A 24,651-nucleotide genomic window follows, 5' to 3' on the forward strand; every position below is an offset into this window, starting at 1 on the left:
AAGGAGCGTGGACGGACCGTGGTCTCATGATTCACGCTGATCAGATTCACGCGTCTCCTACCCTCACAAAGTTAGCAAATCTGATGTCATATACAGATATATAAAACAACGTGTGTGTGTGTGTATATATATACAGTACAGACCAAAAGTTTGGACACACCTTCTCATTTAAAGATTTTTCTGTATTTTCATGACTATGAAAATTGTACATTCACACTGAAGGCATCAAAACTATGAATTACCACATGTGGAATTATATACTTAACAAAAAAGTGTGAAACAACTGAAAATATGTCTTATATTCTAGGGTCTTCAAAGTAGCCACCTTTTGCTTTGATGACTGCTTTGCACACTCTTGGCATTCTCTTGATGAGCTTCAAGAGGTAGTCACCAGAAATGGTCTTCCAACCATCTTGAAGGAGTTCCCAGAGATGCTTAGCACTTGTTGGCCCTTTTGCCTTCACTCTGTGGTCCAGCTCACCCCAAACCATCTCGATTGGGTTCAGGTCTGGTGACTGTGGAGGCCAGGTCATCTGGCGTAGCCCCCCATCACTCTCCTTCTTGGTCAAATAGCCCTTACACAGTCTGGAGGTGTGTTTGGGGTTATTGTCCTGTTGAAAAATAAATGATGGTCCAACTAAATGCAAACCGGATGGAATAGCATGCCGCTGCAAGATGCTGTGGTAGCCATGCTGGTTCAGTATGCCTTCAATTATGAATAAATCCCCAACAGTGTCACAAGCAAAGCACCCCCACACCATCACACCTCCTCCTCCATGCTTCACGGTGGGAACCAGGCATGTAGAGTCCATCCGTTCACCTTTTCTGCGTCGCACAAAGACACGGTGGTTGGAACCAAAGATCTCAAATTTGGACTCATCAGACCAAAGCACAGATTTCCACTGGTCTAATGTCCATTCCTTGTGTTCTTTAGCCCAAACAAGTCTCTTCTGCTTGTTGCCTGTCCTTAGCAGTGGTTTCCTAGCAGCTATTTTACCATGAAGGCCTGCTGCACAAAGTCTCCTCTGAACAGTTGTTGTAGAGATGTGTCTGCTGCTAGAACTCTGTGTGGCATTGACCTGGTCTCTAATCTGAGCTGCTGTAACCTGCGATTTCTGAGGCTGGTGACTCGGATAAACTTATTCTCAGAAGCAGAGGTGACTCTTGGTCTTCCTTTCCTGGGGCGGTCCTCATGTGAGCCAGTTTCTTTGTAGCGCTTGATAGTTTTTGCAACTGCATTTGGAGACACTTTTCAAAGTTTGCCAATTTTTCGGACTGACTGACCTTCATTTCTTAAAGTAATGATGGCCACTCGTTTTTCTTTACTTAGCTGCTTTTTTCTTGCCATAATACAAATTCTAACAGTCTATTCAGTAGGACTATCAGCTGTGTATCTACCAGACTTCTGCACAACACAACTGATGGTCCCAACCCCATTTATAAGGCAAGAAATCCCACTTATTAAACCTGACAGGGCACACCTGTGAAGTGAAGACCATTTCCGGTGACTACCTCTTGAAGCTCATCAAGAGAATGCCAAGAGTGTGCAAAGCAGTCATCAAAGCAAAAGGTGGCTACTTTGAAGAACCTAGAATATAAGACATATTTTCAGTTGTTTCACACTTTTTTGTTAAGTATATAATTCCACATGTGGTAATTCATAGTTTTGATGCCTTCAATGTGAATGTACAATTTTCAAAGTCATGAAAATACAGAAACATCTTTAAATGAGGTGTGTCCAAACTTTTGGTCTGTACTAATATATATATATATATATATATATATATATATATATATGTGTGTATATATGCATATTGTTTCTTTAAAGCTCATGCAGAGACCATGTACTGCAGATATGAGCAATGTACGAGCAGGGTTTCTCTACATGAACGAATATAAGATAGGAAACGTCCGACAGAGAGGCCCCGGCCCCACAGGGGCATCCAAGCTACAAGGGAAGGGTAGAGCCGGCAGGTGAGAGCGGAGAAGCTGCTCATGTGGCGTCGGGTGGGTGTAGGCTTTTCTGAGGAGAGATGTCAGGTCACTTTTGAAGGTGGGAGAAAGTCATTGATTGGGGTAGCAAGATCCAGAGTAAGGGGGAAGCACGAGAGAAACCTACAAAATGTTCATGTGGGGAGAGCGACGAAGGAGATCTTGTGATCATCTGTGGGGAGGGATCAGGAGATCATGGAGGGATCAGATTAGGGATTATCTGGGATGAATTATCTGAGTAGTGGAGGGACCTGTGAAGGAGAAGTTACAAGGGAAGAGGTGGATTAACCGGGCATCAGAATGGACCTGAGGGACAAAAGTGGTCCCTGGCTACAGAGGAACCACATTGATGGGTGAGGTGGATTTTCTAAGCCGTAGGTCGGTGTGAGCAGCACAGACAGGTAACGGTGAATAATAATAATAATTTTTATTTCTATAGCGCCAACATATTCCACAGCACTTTACATTTTAGAGGGGACTTGTACAGACAATAAAGACATTATAGAATAACAATAATCACATAAATCTACAGATACCAGGAGGAGAGAGGGCCCTGCTGCTCGCAAGCTACAATCTATGAGGAAATGGGGGAGACACGAAAGGTGGATGGTAACAATTGCTTGTATTGTACGGTCAACCATCAATGTAATAAATAGGGTGATCACCTAATGCTAAATGAACCCGTCACCCAAAAAAATTTGAACAAGTACAGACACAGAGGTCTAAGTGATGGGGTGTGTGAACAGAAGATGCGCGGGACCTGATTTGGAAGGAAGTTTTGTATGGGGGGGAAAAAAGGGGTAGGGTGGTGAGGTGAGGCGATAAGCCAGTCTAAAGAAATGTGTTTTTAGGGCACGCTTAAAACTGTGGGTATTGGGGGTTAATCGAAGAGTCCTGGGTAGTGAATTCCAAGGAATTGGCGCAGCACGTGAGAAGTTTTGGAGAACGGAGTGGGAGGTCCAGATTATTGAGGATGTTAATCTTAGGTCATTAGCAGAACGGAGGGCACGGGTAGGGTGGTAGATTGAGACGAGTGAGGAGATGTAGGGCGGTGCAGAAGCATGGAGAGCTTTGTGGGTAAGGTTGATGAGTTTATATTGAACTCTATAGCGGATGGGTAACCAGTGCAACAACTGGCACAGGGTGGAGGCATCGGTGTAGCGGTTGGCGAGGAATATGATCCTGGCTGCCGCATTCAGGACTGATTGGAGATGAGAAAGTTTAGTAAGAGGGAGACCAATTAGTAGAGAGTTGCAGTCGACCAGACGAGAATGAATCAGAGCGACAGTAAGAGTTTTTGCAGAGTCAAAAGTAAGAAAAGGTCGAATTCTAGAAATGGTTTTGAGGTGTAGATGACATGAGCGGGCGAGTGATTGGATCTGGGGAGAGAAGGAAAGATCTGAATCAAGTATAACCCCAAGACAGTGGGCTTGTTGATGGGGAGTAATGGTTGAGCCACACATGGAAAAGGCAATATCGGGCACAGGTAGGTTAGTGGAGGGAGGAAAGACGAGGAGTTCAGTTTTTGACGGGTTCAGTTTCAGATAGAGGGAGGACATAATGTTAGAGTCGGCAGAAAGACAATTACTGGTGTTTTGTAATAATTTAGGGGTGAGGTTAGGAGATAATGTGTATAATTGGGTGTCATCAGCATAGAGATGGTACTGAAAACTGAATCTACTAATTGTTTGTCCCATAGGGATGGTGTATAAGGAGAAGAGGAGTGGGCCTAGGACCGATCCTTGAGGAACCCCGACAGTAAGAGGAAAAGGGGAGGAAGAAGAGCCGGCAAAAGACACGGTGAAGGAGCTGTCAGGTAGGAGGAGAACCAGGAGAGAACGATTTGACCCCGATAGAGCGGAGCATAGTGAGGAGGAGCTGGTGATCCACAGAGTCAGATGCTGCAGAGATCCAGGAGATCAGCAGGGAGTAGTGACCATTAGATTTAGCTGTTAGTAGATCATTAGGGCAGTTTCAGTGGAGTGTAAGGAGCGGAAACCAGATTGTAGAGGGTCAAGAAGAGAGTTGTCTGAGAGATAGCGGATTAGACGGGAGTGGACCAGGCGTTCCAGGAGTTTAGAGATAAAGGGAAGATTAGAGACCGGTCTGTAGTTAGCAGCACAGTTTTGGACGAGGGACGGTTTTTTAAGTAATGGATGTATGCTGGAGTGTTTAAATGAGGAGGGAAAGATACCGGATGAGAGAGAGATTAAATATTTTAGTTAGGTGAGTGGCGACAGCCGGGGAAAGGGACTGAAGGAGATGTGGGGGAACTGAGACGCAGACTAGCTGATTTCCAGTGAAATTATTCTCAACAAATTGAATGTCCCTTATTGTACTGTGGGGTCTCTCCAGCCCCCAGAGCAATAATGTTACATGAATCAAAAGACTATACTCACCGCTCAGCTGTCCACCCCTCCGCCGTCCGGTCCTCACAGCTGCCTAGTAGTTCCTGACGCGTGCTGCATTTCCTGGCCTGGTTGGTCTCGAGTGGGTCACCGCATGTCACTTGTTTGCTGAATCTACGAGAAGTGAATTTACATAAGTTCATATTCTCAAAAAGGAAGATTTTTTTTTTTTTTTTATATTTGAGTAGAATTAATTTCCACTCCGTTCTTCATGTTCTTCCATATAGAATTTTCCATCCACTTCTTGTTCTCTCATTCCTTAGATTCACGACTTTCACGGTTAAAGTTTTCTTTGGAGGACGATGGTCCTTCCCATCGATGACCCTCCGAGGATGGAGCAGGATAGAGACCACATGGCGGCTCGGATATTAGACCTCACCCTGGAGATAATCTACTGGATCACTGGAGAGGTGAGAGCTTCACATCACTGATCTCTAGGAATAAAGCAGAGAAATGACTGGAAAGGTGAAGGATCCTTAGAATAGATGTAGTGATCGGCGTCTCCCCATACACAGGATCACACAGTAGTGAAGAGGTCGTCTGGGGAGTGTGTGACCCCCCGTGTGTCAGGAGGGCGGAGCAGGACCCCGAGTGACATCACCGAGCCTCCACCTCATTCACTGATACATGAGCAGAAGATCCTAGAACTGACCCACAGGATCACTGAGCTGCTGAGCGGAGAGGTGAGCGCTGCCGGGAATGCTGGGACATTATATAATAACGCCGGGGGAGGGGTCTGCTAATGACGGGTCATTGTGTGTGTCAGGTTCCTATAAGGTGTCAGGACGTCACTGTCTATTTCTCCATGGAGGAGTGGGAGTATATAGAAGGACACAAGGATCTGTACAAGGACGTCATGATGGAGGATCACCAGCCCCTCACATCTCCGGGTAAGAGGAGACCATCCTGATTATAGAGGAGAGGCCGGGTCTGAGGTCACCTAGACTCCCCCATCATCTGATCATCACATGTAGACGATGTATTCAGTCCTGTGTATATTTCCTATAGATGGGTCCAGTCCGAGAAATCCACCAGAGAGAAGTCCCAGTCCTCTATATTCCCAGGATCGTCCAGAGGAGAAGCAGAATGTCCTCCTGGATCATCAGGTAGATGGAGCTGAGATTTCTGGATATATATACAGGTGTATCTCACAAAATTAGAATATCATCAAAAAGTGAATTTATTTCAGTTCTTCCAAGCAAAAAGTGAACCTCTTCTATTATATAGAGTCATTACAAACAGAGGGATGTATTTCACGTGTTTATTTCTGTTAATGTTGATGATTATGGCTTACAGCCAATGAAAGCGCAAAAGTCATTATCACAGTAAATTAAAATAATTAACAAAAAACACCTGCAAAGGCTTCCTAAGCGTTTAAAAAGGTCCCTTAGTCTGTTTCAGTAGCCTCCACAATCATGGGGAAGACTGCTGACTTGACAGATGTCCAGAAGGCAGTCACTGACATACTCCACAAGGTCCCAGAGTCTGGAGGAAGAGTGGAGAGGCCACAATCCAAGCTGCTGGAGGTCTAGTGTGAAGTCTCCACAATCAGTGATGGTTTGGGGGCCATGTCATCTGCTGGTGGAGGTCCACTGTGTTTTATCAAGACCAAAGTCAGCGCCGCCGTCTACCAGGACATTTTAGAGCCCTTCATGCTTCCCTCTGCCGACAAGCTTTATGGAGATGGAAATGTCATTCTCCAGCAGGACTTGGCCCCTGTCCACACGGCCAAAAGTACCAATACCTGGTTTACACACAACAGTATCACTGTGCTTGATTGGCCGCAAACTCGCCTGACCTTAACCCCATAGAGAATCTATTATAGAGAATCTATGGGGTATTGTCAAGAGGAAGATGAGACCCCAGACCCAACAATGCAGACGAGCTGAAGGCTGCTATCAAAGCCACCTGGGCTTCCATAACCCCTCAGCAGGGCCACAGGCTGATCCCTCCATGCCACAGGCTGATCCCTCCATGCCACAGGCTGATCCCTCCATGCCACATTGCCGGATTGATGCAGTAATTGATGCACAAGGAGCCGACCAAGTATTGAGGCATTTGCTGAACAGACATTTCAGATTTTAAAAACATTTTCAAGCTGTTATAAAGTATTCTAATTTACTGAGATAATGACTTTTGTGTTTTCATTGGCTGTAAGCCATAATCATCAATAGTAACAGAAATAACCACGTGAAATAGATCACTCTGTGTGTAATGACTCTATATAATAGATCCCTCTGTGTGTAATGACTCTATATAATAGATCCCTATGTGTGTAATGACTCTATATAATAGATCCCTCTGCGTGTAATGACTATATATAATAGATCCCTCTGTGTGTAATGACTCTATATAATAGATCGCTCTGCGTGTAATGACTCCATATAGTAGATCCCTCTGTGTGTAATGACTCTATATAATAGATCTCTCTGTGTATAATGACTCTATATAATAGATCCCTCTGCGTGTAATGACTCTATATAATAGATCCCTCTGCGTGTAATGACTCTATATAATAGATCCCTCTGTGTGTAATGACTCTATATAATAGATCCCTCTGTGTGTAATGACTCTATATAATAGATCCCTCTGTGTGTAATGACTATATAATAGATTACTCTGTGTAATGACTCTATATAATAGATTCCTCTGCGTGTAATGACTCTATATAATAGATCCCTCTGCGTGTAATGACTCTATATAATAGATCCCTCTGTGTGTAATGACTATATAATAGATCGCTCTGCGTGTAATGACTCCATATAGTAGATCCCTCTGTGTGTAATGACTCTATATAATAGATCCCTCTGTGTGTAATGACTCTATATAATAGATCCCTCTGTGTGTAATGACTCTATATAATAGATCCCTCTGTGTGTAATGACTCTATATAATAGATCCCTCTGTGTGTAATGACTCTATATAATGGATCCCTCTGTGTGTAATGACTCTATATAATAGATCCCTCTGTGTGTAATGACTCTATATAATAGATCCCTCTGTGTGTAATGACTCTATATAATAGATCCCTCTGTGTGTAATGACTCTATATAATAGATCCCTCTGTGTGTAATGACTCTATATAATAGATCCCTCTGTGTGTAATGACTCTATATAATAGATCCCTCTGTGTGTAATGACTCTATATAATAGATCCCTCTGTGTGTAATGACTCTATATAATAGATCCCTCTGTGTGTAATGACTCTATATAATAGATCCCTCTGTGTGTAATGACTCTATATAATAGATCCCTCTGCGTGTAATGACTCTATATAATAGATCCCTCTGCGTGTAATGACTCTATATAATAGATCCCTCTGCGTGTAATGACTCTATATAATAGATCCCTCTTCGTGTAATGACTCTATATAATAGATCCCTCTGCGTGTAATGACTCTATATAATAGATCCCTCTGCGTGTAATGACTCTATATAATAGATCCCTCTGCGTGTAATGACTCTATATAATAGATCCCTCTGCGTGTAATGACTATATAATAGATCCCTCTGCGTGTAATGACTATATGTTAGATCCCTCTGCGTGTAATGACTCTATATAATAGATCACTCTGCGTGTAATGACTCTATATATTAGATCACTCTGCGTGTAATGACTCTATATATTAGATCCCTCTGTGTGTAATGACTCTATATAATAGATCCCTCTGTGTGCAATGACTCTATATAATAGATCCCTCTGTGTGTAATGACTCTATAATAGATCCCTGTGTGTAATGACTATATATTAGATCCCTCTGTGTGTAATGACTCTATATAATAGATCCCTCTGTGTGTAATGACTCTATATAATAGATCCCTCTGTGTGTAATGACTCTATATAATAGATCCCTCTGTGTGTAATGACTCTATATAATATAGGAGCTTCACTTTTTGTATTGAAGAACTGAAATAAATTAACTTTTATTCGTACTCCCATGACAGCACTGCGAGAGAGAGAGGATCCGCCCATCATGGACAGGAAACCTACAGGTTAAAAAGGACGGCACCTCTCTCCCGCCTCAGTTTAGGTTTCCTGTCCTTGATGGGAGACCTCTCAGGCTTACCTGCAGGATGAAGACGGTCTCTTGCCCCAGATGGAATCGACAGGGTGTTGGAGCAGTGAAGGTTTCCACCCTAGGTCGGCCCTGGAACTCTGGAGACGCCATGGCAGGGCTCATTGGGACACCTCCGTGTGCTTTGCGGCAGGCATGACATCCCCTCTCGTGTAGGTAGATGTCCGCCATGTGTGGAGCCGCATGCGGGCATCCTCTCTCCCCCCGCTATACTGTGCAAGAGATCCGGGCCGCGCCGGCGGGGAACTTGACAGGCGCGGCCCTATGACGTGCTTCCGGTGCGTCGGATACTCCACCGGAAGTGGGCGGAGCTCGCGCTCGCAACCAGGAAGCCGCATGCGAGCATGATGACGCCGGAGCAGGAGTCCAGGAGCGTTCCGCTGGTACTGCAAACAGCGGCGATTACCCCACCGGGGAGGGGGGGGGGGGGGTGTGTGAATTCTTCCAGAGCCCTAATAATGAAAAAAAACAAAAACTCCACACAGGTACCAGGTATGGCCAGTATAAAAAGTTACTGGCAGCATACGGAGGTGCTTCCCAGCCCATTGTTTTTTGCCTTGTTAAACATGGGAGATACACGGGAGCAGCTATCGCCTCAGCAAGAGCAACTGCTGCAGGAGCAGCCCTCTGGGGAGCCCTCACAATTGGCGGTGCAACGACGTTCCCGGTGTGGGTCCAATTTTTCGGCTAGAAAATTCACCGCAAAAAGCAGGAAAGAAGGTCCGGTGGTTCGGCGTGATTCTCCGCCGGTTAAGATGGATTCTTCTGCTTCTACGGTACCAAATATTCCATGGGGTAAGTGGAATCTTCGTGAAAGTTGTACTAATTCTTCCTCCTCCTTCTCTGTCTATAACTTTCTTTCAGAGCAAGAAATGTTCACTTAAGTCTAAACATAAGGAATGTGCCCTATGCAGCAATCCGCTCCTTGATGCGTATGTTAAATTGTGCCAACCTTGTATTGACAAGGTAATGACGGAAGAAACCCCGGGTTTTTCTTAGGCCTAAAGACTTTAATCAGAGAAGAAATAGGCAAGGCTTTGCAACAGAATTCTGAGTCCAGGCATGTTCCCCGGGACCCTCAGCCAGGCTCGGACTCTGATATCTCAAACATTTCTTCCTCCTCTCTCTCTTCTTCTGATAGCGAATCGGATAGACAGTGTTTTCCTCTGCAGGAGGTTGATGCCTTTGTGAAAGCTGTCCGGACCACCATGGGCATTGTAGACACGAGACCAGAAAAATCTGTAGAAGATGTAATGTTTGGGGGTTTAGGACAAAAGAAGAAGAGATGTTTCCCCATAAATACAATAGTCAAAGATCTCATTGATAGCGAGTGGCAAAAGCCAGACAGGAAGGGCAGCGTTCATCCCTCTTTCAAAAGGAGATATCCATTTGATGATGCCGCTTGTACCTCTTGGTCTAAAGCACCAAGGTTAGATGTTGCCATTGCTAAGGCATCAAAAAAGTCTTCTCTCCCATTTGACGACCTGGAAGCATTGAGAAACCCCCTGGACAGACGAGCCGATACCTTCCTGAAAGGTGCGTGGGAGACAGCTGCAGGAGCTCTGAAACCAGCAGTAGCAGTCACCTGCACATCGAGAGCCCTAATGGTTTGGCTGGAACAGTTAGACAATCAACTAAAGGAGGGTGTCTCCAGGAAGGAGATTATTTCTTCCTTTCCCCTGGTCCAGGGTGCAGCGGCCTTTCTTGCTGATGCGTCGGCGGACTCGGTTAGACTGGCAGCAAAATCATCAGCTCTATCAAATGCTGCTCGGCGAGCCCTTTGGATTAAATGCTGGCCTGGAGATGTGCAAACGAAGTCTAGGCTTTGTACAATTCCTTGCGAGGGGGAATATCTTTTTGGCCAGACCATGGACAAACTGTTGGAAAAAGCCGGAGATCCTAAGAAGGGATTCCCATCTGTACCTCGACCCTCTTTTAAGAAATTGTTTCGGAAAAAGAAATTTCTCCGAAGAAGATTTTTTAGAGAACAAGAAAAATTCGAAGAAAGAGGTCGTAAAGGTAGAGGCCTACTCTTTGGTTCTTCTTCCAAAAATGAGCAGAAGCCAGGGAAATCACAGTCGGCCCAGGTGGGATGGAGATTGTCTTATTTTTCCCAGCTTGGGAACGTATTTCACATAGTAATTGGATTTTGAGCCTGATTAGATTTGGTCTTAAATTTCAATTTCAAACTCTTCCTTACAGAAGATTCTTGATTGTTCCCTCTAGTTCCTCCCCAGAGCGGCAGACTGCCCTCGTATCGGAAGTTCAAGTCCTAATAAAGAAAAATGTCCTGATTGAGATTCCGGATTCAGAAGAGGGTCACGAATTCTACTCCCCGCTTTTCCTGGTCCCCAAACCAGATGGGTGTTTCAGGACAATCATAAATTTAAGATCCTTAAATAGCTTTCTTAAAATAGACACCTTTAAAATGGAATCATTAAAACGATAATGAAATTACTTTTTCCCCATTGTTATATGGTAGTTCTGGATCTTAAAGACGTATATTACCATGTTCCAATTCATAAGGTCTATCAAAAGTATCTGAGGGTGGCCATTGAAATAAGTGGGGTGGTTAGACACTTTCAGTATACCGCACTTCCCTTTGGGTTAGCTATAGCCCTGCGAATTTTTACCAAACTAGTGGCAGAGGTTATGGCCCATATAAGAGAAAAAGACATCTTAATAATCCCTTACCTTGAGGATTTCCTGATAGTGGGGAACTCCTTTGTTCAATGCGAGGCCCACCTTCAGGTAACTATCTCTGTCCTGGAAGGACTAGGTTGGTTTCTAAATTTGGAAAAATCTAGGTTGACTCCACTAAAAGCTCAACAGTTTCTGGGGGTCATTTTAGATTCTGAAAGACAATTATGCTATTTATCATAAGAAAAGATTGCAAAAATCCAGGGCTTGGTAAGATATTGTATAGATAAACCGTCTATGACACTCCGTAAGGCCATGTCATTATTAGGGACCTTGACCTCAAGTTTTACCGCAGTGCGTTGGTCCCAATTTCACTCAAGGGCACTTCAATGGGATATATTGTATAACGACTCAATTCTAGATCTACATCTAGACCAGCAGTTTACCTTGGCCCCTCGCTCATTACAATCCCTTCGTTGGTGGTTGGTATACACTAATCTTTCTAGGGGAGTCCCTTGGGAAAGTAAACCTACTGCAGTCTTGACTACAGATGCAAGTGCTACAGGTTGGGTAGCTCATTTTGAAGGTAGCTTAATTCAGGGGACCTGGTCAGAAAATGAGGTGCGGTTTTCCTCGAATGTTAAGGAACTTTTGGTGGTTGATTATGCGTTCAACAAGTTCCTTGTATATTTACAGGGCCAGGATGTCCGTATACTCTCGGACAATCAAGTCTCAGTAGCTTATATAAATCACCAAGGGGGAAACCGTTCAAGAGACTTAATGAAAATAGCGGACAGACTTCTTCAGAATGCAGAGGATCATTGTCGCTCCCTTTCTGCTGTTCATCTAAGAGGGAAGGAAAACGTCACAGCAGATTATCTCAGCCGTACTTCCATAAAAGAAGGAGAATGGTCCTTGAACCCTCAGATATTCTCCAGGATTGTGGCAATGTGGAGTCTTCCAACAGTGGACTTGTTTGTGACAAAATCCAATCGTAAGGTGACAGCGTTTTGTTCCCTTAACCCCAGGGAAAGTCCCCTGGCAGTGGACGCCTTCATGGTTCCCTGGGAGTTCCCTTTGGCGTATGCATTTCCTCCCATGATCCTGCTTCCATCAGTCATAAGGAAGATCAGGGCAGACATAGCCAGAATAATCCTCATATGCCCCTTTTGGCCCAAGAGACTGTGGTTCCCTTGTCTCCGGAGAATGTCCATATCAGACCCCTGGGTCATTCCGGACCTTCTCACTCAGGGTCCGGTTTCCCATCCTCCAGCCTCAAATCTCCATTTAACGGCATGGAATTTGAAATGGAGCTATTAACCAGCAAAGGTTTCTCCTCAAATATAGTGAACACTCTCTTATGTAGCAGAAACCCCGTTACTACCCGCATCTACGCTAGGACTTGGAGCAAGTTTCTGTCCTTTTCAAAATTTAAACCAGAGGATGAGCCCCCTATTGGGAAAATACTAGAATTTCTGCAGCGGGGTTTAGAACAGGGCCTTACCACGAGTACATTGAAAGTACAAGTTTTGGCTTTGGGAGCTTTGTTTTCTTGCGATATAGCGGCTAATTATTGGGTAGCACAATTTATAAAAGCTTCTTTTAGGTGTAGACCTATTATTAAAACTAAATCCTCTCCCTGGGATTTAAATCTAGTCCTAAATGCCTTGACTAGCCCTCCCTTCGAGCCCCTAGATTTTGCCTCCTATAAAATTATTCTTCTTAAAACAGCCCTATTAGTTGCCCTGACTTCAGTGAGGAGAGTAAGTGACATACAGGCTCTTTCTATATCCCCACCATTTACTCAAATTCTAGATGATAGAATTATATTAAAGCCTGAGCCAGCCTTTCTTCCAAACGTAGTCTTTCGGTTCCATAGGACTCAGGAGATTAATCTTCCAACTTTTTGTTTTCCCCCTAAAAATCAGAAAGAGGAGAAACTACACACATTAGATGTTAGGAGGTGCGTGCTTTAATACCTGGAGGTTTCACACAGTTTTAGGAAAGATAGTTCCCTATTCATATGCCATCAGGGGGCTAGGAAAGGCTGTAAAGCTTCAAAATCTACGATTGCGAGGTGGATTAGAGAGGCCATCGCCCTCGCCTACTCTTCAGGGGATAAGGAAGTACCGGAGGGGTTGAGGGCTCATTCCACCAGAGCAGTAGCAACCTCCTGGGCGGAGAAGACAGGGGTTTCCATTGAAGACATATGTAAGGCTGCCACCTGGTCTTCTCCCTCCACCTTCTATAGTCATTATAGATTGGATTTGGGTGTCTCTTCTGATCTCACCTTTGGGAGAAGGGTGCTTCAAGCTGTGGTCCCTCCCTAGTCTCTTTTTGTCTCTATAATTCTCTCGTGGTGCTGTCATGGGAGTACGAATAAAGCCTTAGTTACTTACCGGTAACGGGATTTTTCGGAGCCCATGACAGCACCCTTATATTCCCTCCCTACACTGGTGTTTTTTCGCACTCCCGTAGAATTAATTTCCTTTTTTGCACCCTTGGGGGGGGAAGTTAGTTAAAGTAATTGGTTTAAAGTGAATTTGTTTTGTTGTTCTTAACCTTGGCGGTCCTCTCGGTGTTCTGTTAACTAAACTGAGGCGGGAGAGAGGTGCCTCCCTTTTTAAGCTGTAGGTTTCCTGTCCATGATGGGCCGATCCTCTCTCTCACGTGGTGCTGTCATGGGCTCCGAAAAATCCTGTTACCGGTAAGTAACTAAGGCTTTTGATGATATTCTAATTTTGTGAGATGAACCTGTGTATCAATGTAATGAAGCTTTCTACTAACCTCCAGCAGTGCAGTGTCGGAGGTATATCAGCTGTCAGGGTCAGTAGCAGCTATTAATAAAAGGTTTCTGGTTTCATAAAAGATGATGATAAATTCCCCTAGGTTGGATCCACTTGGCCATTGATAATCACTGAGGATAAATATTCTGTCATGTAGATGGAAATATCAGCACAATGCCAATCAGCTGCTCCTAAGGTGAACAGAATAATGTTGTGTATTGTAAGAGCTAAGAAGTGATCAGTGATCTCAGAAAGACCCGGCACAGAGGAGCGGGATCGCGGCCCGTCAGCAGGAGGGATCGATCATCCATACGTGTAGTGTTTAGTCTCCGGGACTCGTGGTGAATTCTGAAATGTCCAAGTTTAATTCATTGTTATAAAGTCGGGGAAGACGCTGAGGAGTTTAGAATAAAACAGATGGTTTCTTAATTAGAGACTTATTTTAATTTCCAAACACTGGTCCTGTCCGGATACTGGAAAAGTCTCATCAATAGTAAAAGTATGACGTCCATGTAGTCCTGGCAGTGTAGAATACTTGGTTGGTTGTTGATCCCGTCTGATCCTCACATGACGAGATCCTTCTCCTTTTACAGAAATTTGGTTGATGACTTTTCTGGGTTTTTTTGACCTTTTTACTGGATGTAAAATAAATTAATTTCCTTCTTTCTTTTAGGCCTTTAATATTGTGACCTTGCAGGAATCTCCTGGCGGAACAACGAACGGACTGGAAGAACCGGTATCAGAATCCACCAATGGTAAGAGGCTTTCATAGATCCATGTATTTATGGGATCGGTCAGTGAGTTGGATCGGTTCATTTCATCTTGTTGTTTTACCACTAAGTTCAGAGAAATATTATTAAATATCAATAGACTATTAGTAATAAAAAGTATTTACTATTGATTATTCTACTGAAGAAGGGAGAAGTTACATTATACAGCCCAAGTTTCCAATCTCTGGTACCTGAACCCCATGGACCAGTCTCTGAGTAGTATTGGGGTACACGGACTGGGCTCTAAGCAGTTATTGGGATACACGGACTGGTCTCTGAGCAGTTATTGGGGTACACGGACTGGTCTCTGAGCAGTTATTGGGGTACACGGACTGGTCTCTGAGCAGTTATTGGGGTACACGGACTGGTCTCTGAGCAGTTATTGGGGTACACGGACTGGTCTCTGAGCAGTTATTGGGGTACACGGACTGGTCTCTGAGCAGTTATTGGGGTACACGGACTGGTCTCTGAGCAGTTATTGGGGTACACGGACCAGTCTTTGAGCAGTATTGGGGTACATGGACCAGTCTCTGAGCAGTATTGGGGTACATGGACCAGTCTCTGAGCAGTATTGGGGTACACGGACCTGTCTCTGAGCAGTATTGGGGTACATGGACCAGTCTCTGAGCAGTATTGGAGTAAACGGACCAGCCTTTGAGCAGTGTTGGGGTACAGAGATCAGTCTCTGAGCAGTATTGGGATACACGGACCGGTCTCTGAGGAGTATTGGGGTACACAGACCAGTCTCTGAGCAGTATTGGGGTACATGGAAGCAGTATTGGGGTACACGGACTGGTCTTTGAGCAGTATTGAGGTATATGGACCGGTCTCTGAACAGTATTGGGGTACACAGACCAGTCTCTGAGCAGTATTTGGGTACATGGACCAGTCTCTGAGCATTATTGGGGTACATGGACCGGTGTCTGAGCAGTATTGGGGTACACGGACCAGTGTTTAGAGCTATTGTTCTTGAATTAGCCTGTTCAGAGTTTACAGGGGTGTAAAAAGTCTTCAGTTAAGTAATAGACCTCCCTAATATTTAGGGATTCTGTTGTGACCCGATCTGCTCCACAAGACTGACAATAAATATGGAGCCAATATTCAAAAAGTGACCAGAATGAGTCTGGAAACCCTAAGCCCGTGACGGTCTGAGGTCACCTAGACTCCCCCATCATCTGATCATCACATGTAGACGATGTATTCAGTCCTGTGTATATTTCCTATAGATGGGTCCAGTCCTAGAAATCCACCGGAGAGAAGTCCCAGTCCTCTATATTCCCAAGATCGTCCAGAGGAGAAGCAGAATGTCCCCCTGGATCATCAGGTAGATGGAGCTGAGATTTCTGGAAATCCACCGGAGAGAAGTCCCAGTCCTCTATATTCCCAGGATCGTCCAGAGGAAAAGCCGGATTTCCCCCTGGATCATCAGGTAAATGAAGATGACATTTCTGGAAATCCTCGATAGATCGATGTAATGAAGCTTTCTACTGACCTCTGGCAGCAGTGGGGTGTAGGCGCCGTGTCCGCTGGGGTCAGTAGCGGCTACCAATGCTTTACCAGGTCATCCGTCATGACAGCACGACAGGAGGTAGTCCTACTTATCCTCTACGGACAGGAAATAAATGAGGTTAAAAGTCCCCCCACTTCACCTCACCCTCAGCGTTTTTCCTGTCCGTAGCATTACAGGACACAGTAAGAAGATGCCAGCAAATGAATGAAGAAAAGGTACCTGTGAGCCACCAGGGAGGGTCAGGGGAAATCGATCTCTCCCCATCCCCTTGTCAAGACGCTCCATGCTGACACCCCACTGGGCGGGGGTCCCTCAGCCAGGTCAGTGGAAGCAGGGGGCTCCCAACTATGCCGCTTCCATCTTCGGAGGGCTCTTGGCTCCACACCACGCTCACCTCCGGCAAACTTCTGGTTCCGGCCTGCACATGTGTTCCACTTCCGGGGCACATTTTGATGATGCACGCGTTCCAGACTAGACAGACCGCCGAAGATACTAAGCAACCGCTCCACACCGGACACCAGGGTGTGCATCCCTGCACAGTAATGCTGCGGATGATGAAGGGGGATGGGGCACAGTCACCTGGACCAAGTAAGACCCTATAAAAGGATACTCAAACAGTATGTTCTGACAGAATGGATTCCAATCCTGCCCACTCAGAAACTCCAGCAGAATCCCTGGGTAGTGTGAGTATAGCCCCCCCATCTGCCAGGCCTCTATTTCCTGAAACACAATAGGACAAAATGTAATATAAAGTTCCCGTGTCTCCTTCTGTAAATAGGATAGAGGAACCCAGAGGTCCAGATCCTCCTCACGGAAGAAACACAGAAAATGCCTATTATGTAGCTCTAAGCTTCAGGATTCCTATAAGAAACAGCTTTGCCCAGAATTCTTCACTAAGATTCTCAAAGAAGAACAGGCAACATTCTGAACGGACATGCGTTCCATAATCAGAGAGGAGGTCCAGGATGCGGTCTCCAGCCTCATGCCCCCCTAGACACCTCAGTTTTCCCAGTCGGTCCAGCCCTCCTGCCATAAGAGAGCTAGGTGGCAGATGGAGGAGTCATCTGAGGGAGGAGGATATTCTGATTCAGTCTCAGAACAAGATCTGGAGGGCGGAGGAGGAAACTTTTTCCCACCTGCCATCAGAGGAAAGGAAAAAGTATCCTCTGCCGAATATATTGATGATTTACTTAAGTCGGTAAGGAGTCCTCTGAAGTTAAGAGGACACGCACGCAACTCACTCCATACAGGACGAAATGTTTGCAGGTCTGAGGACACAAAGGAACAGGGTGTTTCCCCGTTAATGAGGACATCAAGGCCATGATTCTGAAGGAGTGGGAAGATGCGGAAAAAAGACTGATTATTCCGAGAGTCTTTAAAGCCCGTCTTCCATTTGATCCGGAGGAAATTCAAATTATGGGAAGAAATTCCCAAAGTAGACATTCCTATTGCCAAGGTCGCAAGGAAAAACATCTATTCCTTTTGAGGATTCCTCTTGCCTTAAAGACACAATGGACAGGAAAGCTTGAGAGTCTACTAAAAATATGCTGGGAATCTTCCACAGCTAACATTGCAGCTACTTCAGTGGCTAGGGCCATGTGCCTCTGGATAGATGAGCTCTCGAATCAACTTAGATCTAATACCCCTAGGGAAGTAATGTCAGAATCCCTTCCCATGTTAAAGTTAGCAACCCAATTCATGGCTGATGGCGGTTCTCATCCAGGGGTAGCGTTCTCTCTAATTTAGCGAGACGTGCGATATGGCTTAAAACATGGTCAGGTGACAGTAATAAACTCGGCTCCATCCCCTTCTAAGGTTCTCAGGTTTTCGGCATTGTCTTAGATGAGATCCTTGAGAGAGCGTCAGATAAGAAAAGGGGTTTCACTGAGCATAAAGCAAAAAGGTACCAATCCTTTCCTAAATCCCGTCATTCCCCTAAGTGAGATTTCAGGGGCAAGACTAAATCGGGTAGGTGGTCTTAGCCCAAAAGGGGGAAAGGGTAGAGCAGCCCAGTTTTCCTCTGGTCAGTCGGGCTGACCCTGATGCCATAACGGTTGGGGGGAGGCTTAGTGTTTTCCTAGAAGGTTGGCAGGCCATAACAAGCAACCAGTGGATCTTACGGACCATAAGGGAAGGATACAAAATAGACTTTTCCCATCCTCCCCCCACACCATTTTCAGCTTACCTGACCAAAATCAGTTTCAGCCTCAGAAAAAATCTGGCAAGACATAGCAAACCTGGAGAGACTAGGTGCCGTCAGACTTGTGCCTCCCTCAGAACTAGGTCTGGGGCATTATTCTTGCTTTTTTTCGGTAGTAAAGCCCTCGGGCAAACGCACGGTCATAAGCCTAAAACCTTTTAAATCAATGGGTGGAATACAGGAGATTCAAAATGGAGACAATAAAATCCAGCATCTCATTAATAGGGAAAAACTCTGTAATGTGCACCTTGCACCTAACGAATGCATATTGCCATGTACCTATCCATCCAAGTCATCAACAGTTTCTGAGGTTTGCTCTGGAGAAGAACAACACAGTGCATCATTTCCAGTTCACATGTCGAATTTTTACGAAAGTAATGACAGAGGTAGCGGCCTTCCTAAGAAGACAGGGTACAATCATAATTACAGGTGATCGAGACCTTAGAATCCCCAGGGTGGTGCATCAACTGGGAAAAATCGGACCCCCAACCAGGCACCAAAAAAGTGTTCCTAGGAGTGCTCTTGAACTCTTGTCTTCAAAATTCCTCCATGACTCTAGCAAAGGAGGAGGAGATCAGACTAAAAATCCGGAGTTTCCAGATAAGGAACTCCACGTCAGTCAGGTACTGTCACGGGTGTGTCAGGGTGTTATGGACAGTCGCCCTGGATCTGGCTGTAGAAGGTCTCTGCGCTTGGCATTTGTCGTCGCCACATAATGAGAGACGTTCTGAGACGTTGTGTCTGCTACAAATTAAATTGTAAATTCAAATACATGCACGGAAGAGCCATGACTGATACATTGAGCATCAGGGTAGGTCTATTTTTATTACATCATTGGTCAAGGTTTTATAACTTGTTAATAGTCATACATGGTAACAATATAATTGGCTCAGTTTATTTCTACATATGTGTTGACATTAGGCATACATACATCTCATTGGCTAAAAGTAATTCTGTCTACACCCAGCTTTCTGGCTTTTGTTTCTTATGTTTTCTCTGAGTCTTCAGACAAAGACATTCCTGAGGGACCCTTTCTCACACACATACTGACTCAATCTCCATTCTGGTAAGCAGAAGATGCACGTACAAAGATCAAAATGGAGTCGGAATAGATAAAATAACTCCTGCTCTCACAGCATTGCAGACGCCTTCTTAAGCCTTCTTCCTTTAGGATCCAGCTTCGACCTCCCTCCTGCTGTTAATTGACACACCCTTGCATGGGAGTTAAAAACTCTGGTTGCTGCAGGAAATCGCCGGTGATACTTCTATATTCCTTTGTGCATGCTTGGAGCACTAGCTGTTGGCTGGCTTCTTCTCTGGTGCCCTTAGAGGACAGTTGGCGTTTCTACTCTGGTGTCTGCTCACGCTAAGTTTATCCCCTTTGTTTGTTTACCTTGTTGTCTTTAGTTTGTAGTGGGGCCTGAGCAGTGCCTACCCCTTCCCCCTCCCTATCTAGGGCCAAGCTCTAGGGATATACAGGGTTTAGGGTCCTGCTCGGCGATAGGTGTGGAACCCAGGGCTGTGGAGTCGGAGTCCGTGTCCATTTTGGCGGAGTCAGTATATAATGGACCGATTCCGACTCCTAAAATATATAATAAATTGGGTAGAGTAGTTCAATGCAGTTTGTGGGGAATATTTTTTCCATAAGCATTTGGGGAAAGTTATGAAATGTCCTATAAATGTCTGTTCTATTCCTGATCTAAGGGTGTAGACTTTTATCTGAGATGAATCTGTGCTACAGTGAATTCATCACTTAAACATGAGCCGTGTATGAGGGAGTCGGAGATGGAGTCGGTGTCATGGAAATTGAGGAGTCGGAGTTGAAGTCGGAGGTTTGGCTTACTGACTCCACAGCTCTGGTGGAAGCTGTATAGGGACGGTAGGATAGGCAGGGTGATATTAGATATGCCTAGGGGTCTCCACTCCCCCTTTCCCTAGTGTTTGGGCTTCCGTCCCCTCTTCCCTCTGTGTTGCACTTAGTCTTTCCCAAACCTTGCGTGACAGGTACGTCATGAGAGTCCTAATGACGTCCTGCATCCCAAGTGTAAGATGGGCCTAGGCTTGCTCAAGGCCTTTACAGAGGGCAGTCCTGTCGATCTAGAACAGACAGACATCTGGCTTGGACAAAAAGATGAGACTATCTGCAGAGCTAAAGTCTTCCCTTTCTTGGTGGACATCCCAATCCAACCTAAAAAAGGGAGTAAAATGAATCCTTTTCCCCTCCATTCGGATCACTACAGACTCCAGCCAGAAAGGCTGGGGCGCAGACATAGAGGGCTCAGGACACATGGTCTCTCGAGGTGCAAAGAAGATCATCCAATTACAGGGAATTACGGGCTGTCTGGGAAACATTCCAGCAATGCCAGGATTTGGTCAAGGGATGTCCCATAAAGATCTTCTCAGACAACAGTACAACCGTCTCCTTCCTACGCCGACAGGGAGGCCCAAAGGGAAAGCTGTTACAACTGTTTGCGGAATAGATCTTCCAGTGGGCAGAGAACAGCGTTCATTCAGTGTCAGCAGTCCATCTCAAAGGATCCGAGAACAGGATAGCAGATTTCTCAGCAGAGAGAGCATCTGGTCCTCCGAGTGCGAGCTGAACTCAGAAGTCTTCCAGCAAATATCCAGAGATGGGGCATGCCCAGCATAGATTTATTTGCAACCAGAAAAAAAACAAGAAACTGCAGAGATTTTTTTCCATGAACCCAAAGGACAATCCAGAGGGAGTGGACACTCTAGCTCAGCCCTGGGGAATAGACCTTCTGTAAGCTTTCCCACCGATTTCTGCTCATCTCAAGAGTATTGAGAAAGATCTGGGAGGAACAGGCAACTCTAATTTTGATAACCCCCCTACTGGCCCAAAAAAGAACTCGTTCCTGCTGTTACACCACATGTCTCTGGATTACCCGTTCAGCCTTCCGGACAGAGAGGATCTACTGTCACAGGGACCCATTTTGCATCAGGATGTTCGCTTCCTTCAATTGACTGCATGGATCCTGAAAGGCGGATCCTAAGTTCCAAAGGCCTTTCAGATCTGGTAATAACCATGTTACAGTCTAGTAGGAAACCGATAACGTCAACAATATATTCCAGAATATGGAGACAGTTTTGTGCTTTCACAGTGGATTCTTCTCGTCCGGATATCCCTAAAGTCTTAGAATTCCTCCAGCGAGGATTTGATAAAGGATTGAGACCAAGCACATTAAAAGTAGAGATTTTTGCCCTTAGTGCCATCTTGGACTACTCCCTGGTAGACCACCCTAAAAGTTGAGATCTCTGCCCTAAGTGCCATCTTGGACCACCCATGGATATCGAGATTCACAAAAGCCGTTACTCGCCTAAAGCCTACAATTAGAAACCACGTCCCACCATGGGATCTAAATCTAGTGCTAGGAGCCCTATGTAAACCTCCTTTTGAGCCCTTACAACAATCAATCTACTCACTGTGAAGGCAGCGTTCTTGGTGGCAGTCACCACAGCAAAACAAGTGGGCGCTTTCAGTGTTAGCTCCATATTTGAAAGTTTTAGAGAGCCGAATAGTCTTCAGGCTAGATACCTCTTTTTTTTTTTCCCAAGGTGGTATCCAACACGAACCTAAATCAGGAAATAATTTTACTATCTTTTTGCCAGTTTCCAAAAAACTTCAAGGAAGAATTATTCCATACCCTGGATGTAAAAAAGGTCGGTGGTCCACTATGTGGAAGTAACAGCACCTTGGAGGCAGGACTCAAATTTTTTTCCTACAGCACTCAGGAAGAAAGGTACCTACAGGTACTCAGGACGTACAGGTTTCCTACAGCACTCAGGAAGAAAGGTACCTACAGGTACTCAGGACCTACAGGTTTCCTACAGCACTCAGGAAGAAAGGTACCTACAGGTACTCAGGACCTACAGGTTTCCTACAGCACTCAGGAAGAAAGGTACCTACAGGTTTCCTACTGCACTCAGGAAGAAAGGTACCTACAGGTACTCGGGACCTACAGGTTTCCTACTGCACTCAGGAAGAAAGGTACCTACAGGTACTCAGGACCTACAGGTTTCCTACAGTACTCAGGAAGAAAGGTACCTACAGGTACTCAGGACCTACAGGTTTCCTACTGCACTCAGGAAGAAAGGTAACTACAGGTACTCAGGACCTACAGGTTTCCTACTGCACTCAGGAAGAAAGGTACCTACAGGTACTTAGGACCTACAGGTTTCCTACAGCACTCAGGAAGAAAGGGACCTACAGGTTTCCTACAGCACTCAGGAAGAGGTAAAAAAACGCCTCCAAACCAACTTTGGCTAGATGGATAAGCAGAACTATCGCTCTCGCATAGGAGTCAGAGGGAAGAGAGCGATAAACTAGCATTAAAGCTCATTCCACTAGGGCAATTTCCGTATCTTGGGCGGAGAAGGCAGGAGCATCGGTGGACCAGATTTGTCAAGCAGCAACATGGTCCAATATACAGTATCTACCTTTAGTAAACACTATAGGTTTAGTCAACAGCTGGCCTATGGACGTAAAGTCCTTCTAGCAGTAGTCCCACCCTGAGGAACCATTGATTTGATTTTTCTCCTGTCGTGCCGTCATGATGGACGACTTGGTAAAATAGGAATTATTCCTACCGTTAATTACATTTCCAGGAGTCCATCATGAGAGCACCGTTATATTCCCTCCCCTGCTCTTAATACTACTGTGAATGTGAATGTAACATTGGTGTAAGTTTAATAAAATAGAGTTGCATCCATCCTGGTGTAGTGATCAGTACAAACACTGAGGGTGGGGTGAAGTTGGGGGGCTTTTAACCTCTCATGTATTTCCTGTCCCTAGAGGATAAGTAGGTCTACCTCCTGTCGTGCTGTCATGATGGACTCCTGGAAATGTAATTAACGGTAGGAATAATTCCTATTTTCCTCAGTTTGGATCCACTTGGACATTGATAATCACTGACGATAAACATTTTGCTGTGTAGATGGAAATATCAGCACAATGCCAATCAGCTGCTTTCAAGGCTTACAGAATAATGTTGTGTATTGTAAGAGCCAAGAAGTGATTGATGATCTCAGTAAGTCCTGGTACAGAGGAGCTGGAGCGCGGCACGTCAGCAGTAGGGATCAATGATCTATATAAGTAGTGTTTAGTCTCCAGGACTCGTGATGAATGCTGACATGTCCGAGTTTGTCAGTGTCATAAAGTTGGGGAAGATACTGAGGAGGTTAGAAGAAAACAGATGGTTCTTAGTTAGAGACTCGTCTCCGTTTCCAAACCCTGCTCCTATCCAGACACTTTCAGTAAGAGAATTGTACACTGCTCTTAAATACATAAAAGGGAAACTTCATAATTGGGGCCTCAAACAGGGCGAAGGAAAAAAAACCTCAATCTAAAAGGCCGTTTTAGTCCTCTGTGGTCTCTGTGAGGTCTTCTGTGGTCTCGGTGACATTCTCTGTTGTCTGTGTCGTCTCACTGTGACATCCTCTGTGGTCTCTGTGACATTCTCTGTAGTCTGTGTCGTCTCGCTGGGACGTCCTCTAGTGTCTGTAGTCTCGATGACTTTCTATGTCGTCTCTGTTGTCTCGCTGTGATTGGGGACGTGGTTTTCTCTAGTTTATATTATAATAAAGACAAAGCAGTCTCGGCGACATGGCAAATTTTTTTTTGTTTTTTTTCCCCTCCTGCCAGGAGCCCTAACTTTTTTTTTATATTTCTGTCCACACGGCCTTATGAGGGCTCGTTTTCTGGCCGTATGAGGGCTCGTTTTCTGGCCGTATGAGGGCTCGTTTTCTGGCCGTATGAGGGCTCGTTTTCTGGCCGTATGAGGGCTCGTTTTCTGGCCGTATGAGGGCTCGTTTTCTGGCCGTATGAGGGCTCGTTTTCTGGCCGTATGAGGGCTCGTTTTCTGGCCGTATGAGGGCTCGTTTTCTGGCCGTATGAGGGCTCGTTTTCCGGCCGTATGAGGGCTCGTTTTCCGGCCGTATGAGGGCTCCTTTTCCGGCCGTATGAGGGCTCCTTTTCCGGCCGTATGAGGGCTCCTTTTCCGGCCGTATGAGGGCTCCTTTTCCGGCCGTATGAGGGCTCCTTTTCCGGCCGTATGAGGGCTCCTTTTCCGGCCGTATGAGGGCTCCTTTTCCGGCCGTATGAGGGCTCCTTTTCCGGCCGTATGAGGGCTCCTTTTCCGGCCGTATGAGGGCTCCTTTTCCGGCCGTATGAGGGCTCCTTTTCCGGCCGTATGAGGGCTCCTTTTCCGGCCGTATGAGGGCTCCTTTTCCGGCCGTATGAGGGCTCGTTTT

The 24,651-nt window shown here is 45.4% G+C and overlaps 1 protein-coding gene across 1 annotated transcript in view; it reads left to right on the plus strand.

Annotated features, from left to right (window-relative positions):
* The window catches only part of LOC141243646 (uncharacterized), a 60,845-nt gene that overhangs the window by 21,164 nt on the left and 15,030 nt on the right, over window positions 1–24,651 (plus strand). Inside the window, exons 10-17 of the mRNA XM_073668942.1 lie at window positions 1,854–1,974; window positions 2,054–2,230; window positions 4,699–4,810; window positions 4,916–5,083; window positions 5,167–5,290; window positions 5,409–5,506; window positions 14,575–14,656; window positions 15,898–16,100. Coding sequence (XP_073525043.1) covers window positions 1,854–1,974; window positions 2,054–2,230; window positions 4,699–4,810; window positions 4,916–5,083; window positions 5,167–5,290; window positions 5,409–5,506; window positions 14,575–14,656; window positions 15,898–16,100 — 1,085 coding nt within the window. The remainder of the gene's footprint in view (window positions 1–1,853; window positions 1,975–2,053; window positions 2,231–4,698; window positions 4,811–4,915; window positions 5,084–5,166; window positions 5,291–5,408; window positions 5,507–14,574; window positions 14,657–15,897; window positions 16,101–24,651) is intronic.

Source organism: Phyllobates terribilis, unplaced genomic scaffold, assembly GCF_046119375.1.
Source record: "Phyllobates terribilis strain yellow unplaced genomic scaffold, ASM4611937v1 Scaffold_2__4_contigs__length_985480577, whole genome shotgun sequence".
Taxonomy (NCBI): domain Eukaryota; kingdom Metazoa; phylum Chordata; class Amphibia; order Anura; family Dendrobatidae; genus Phyllobates; species Phyllobates terribilis.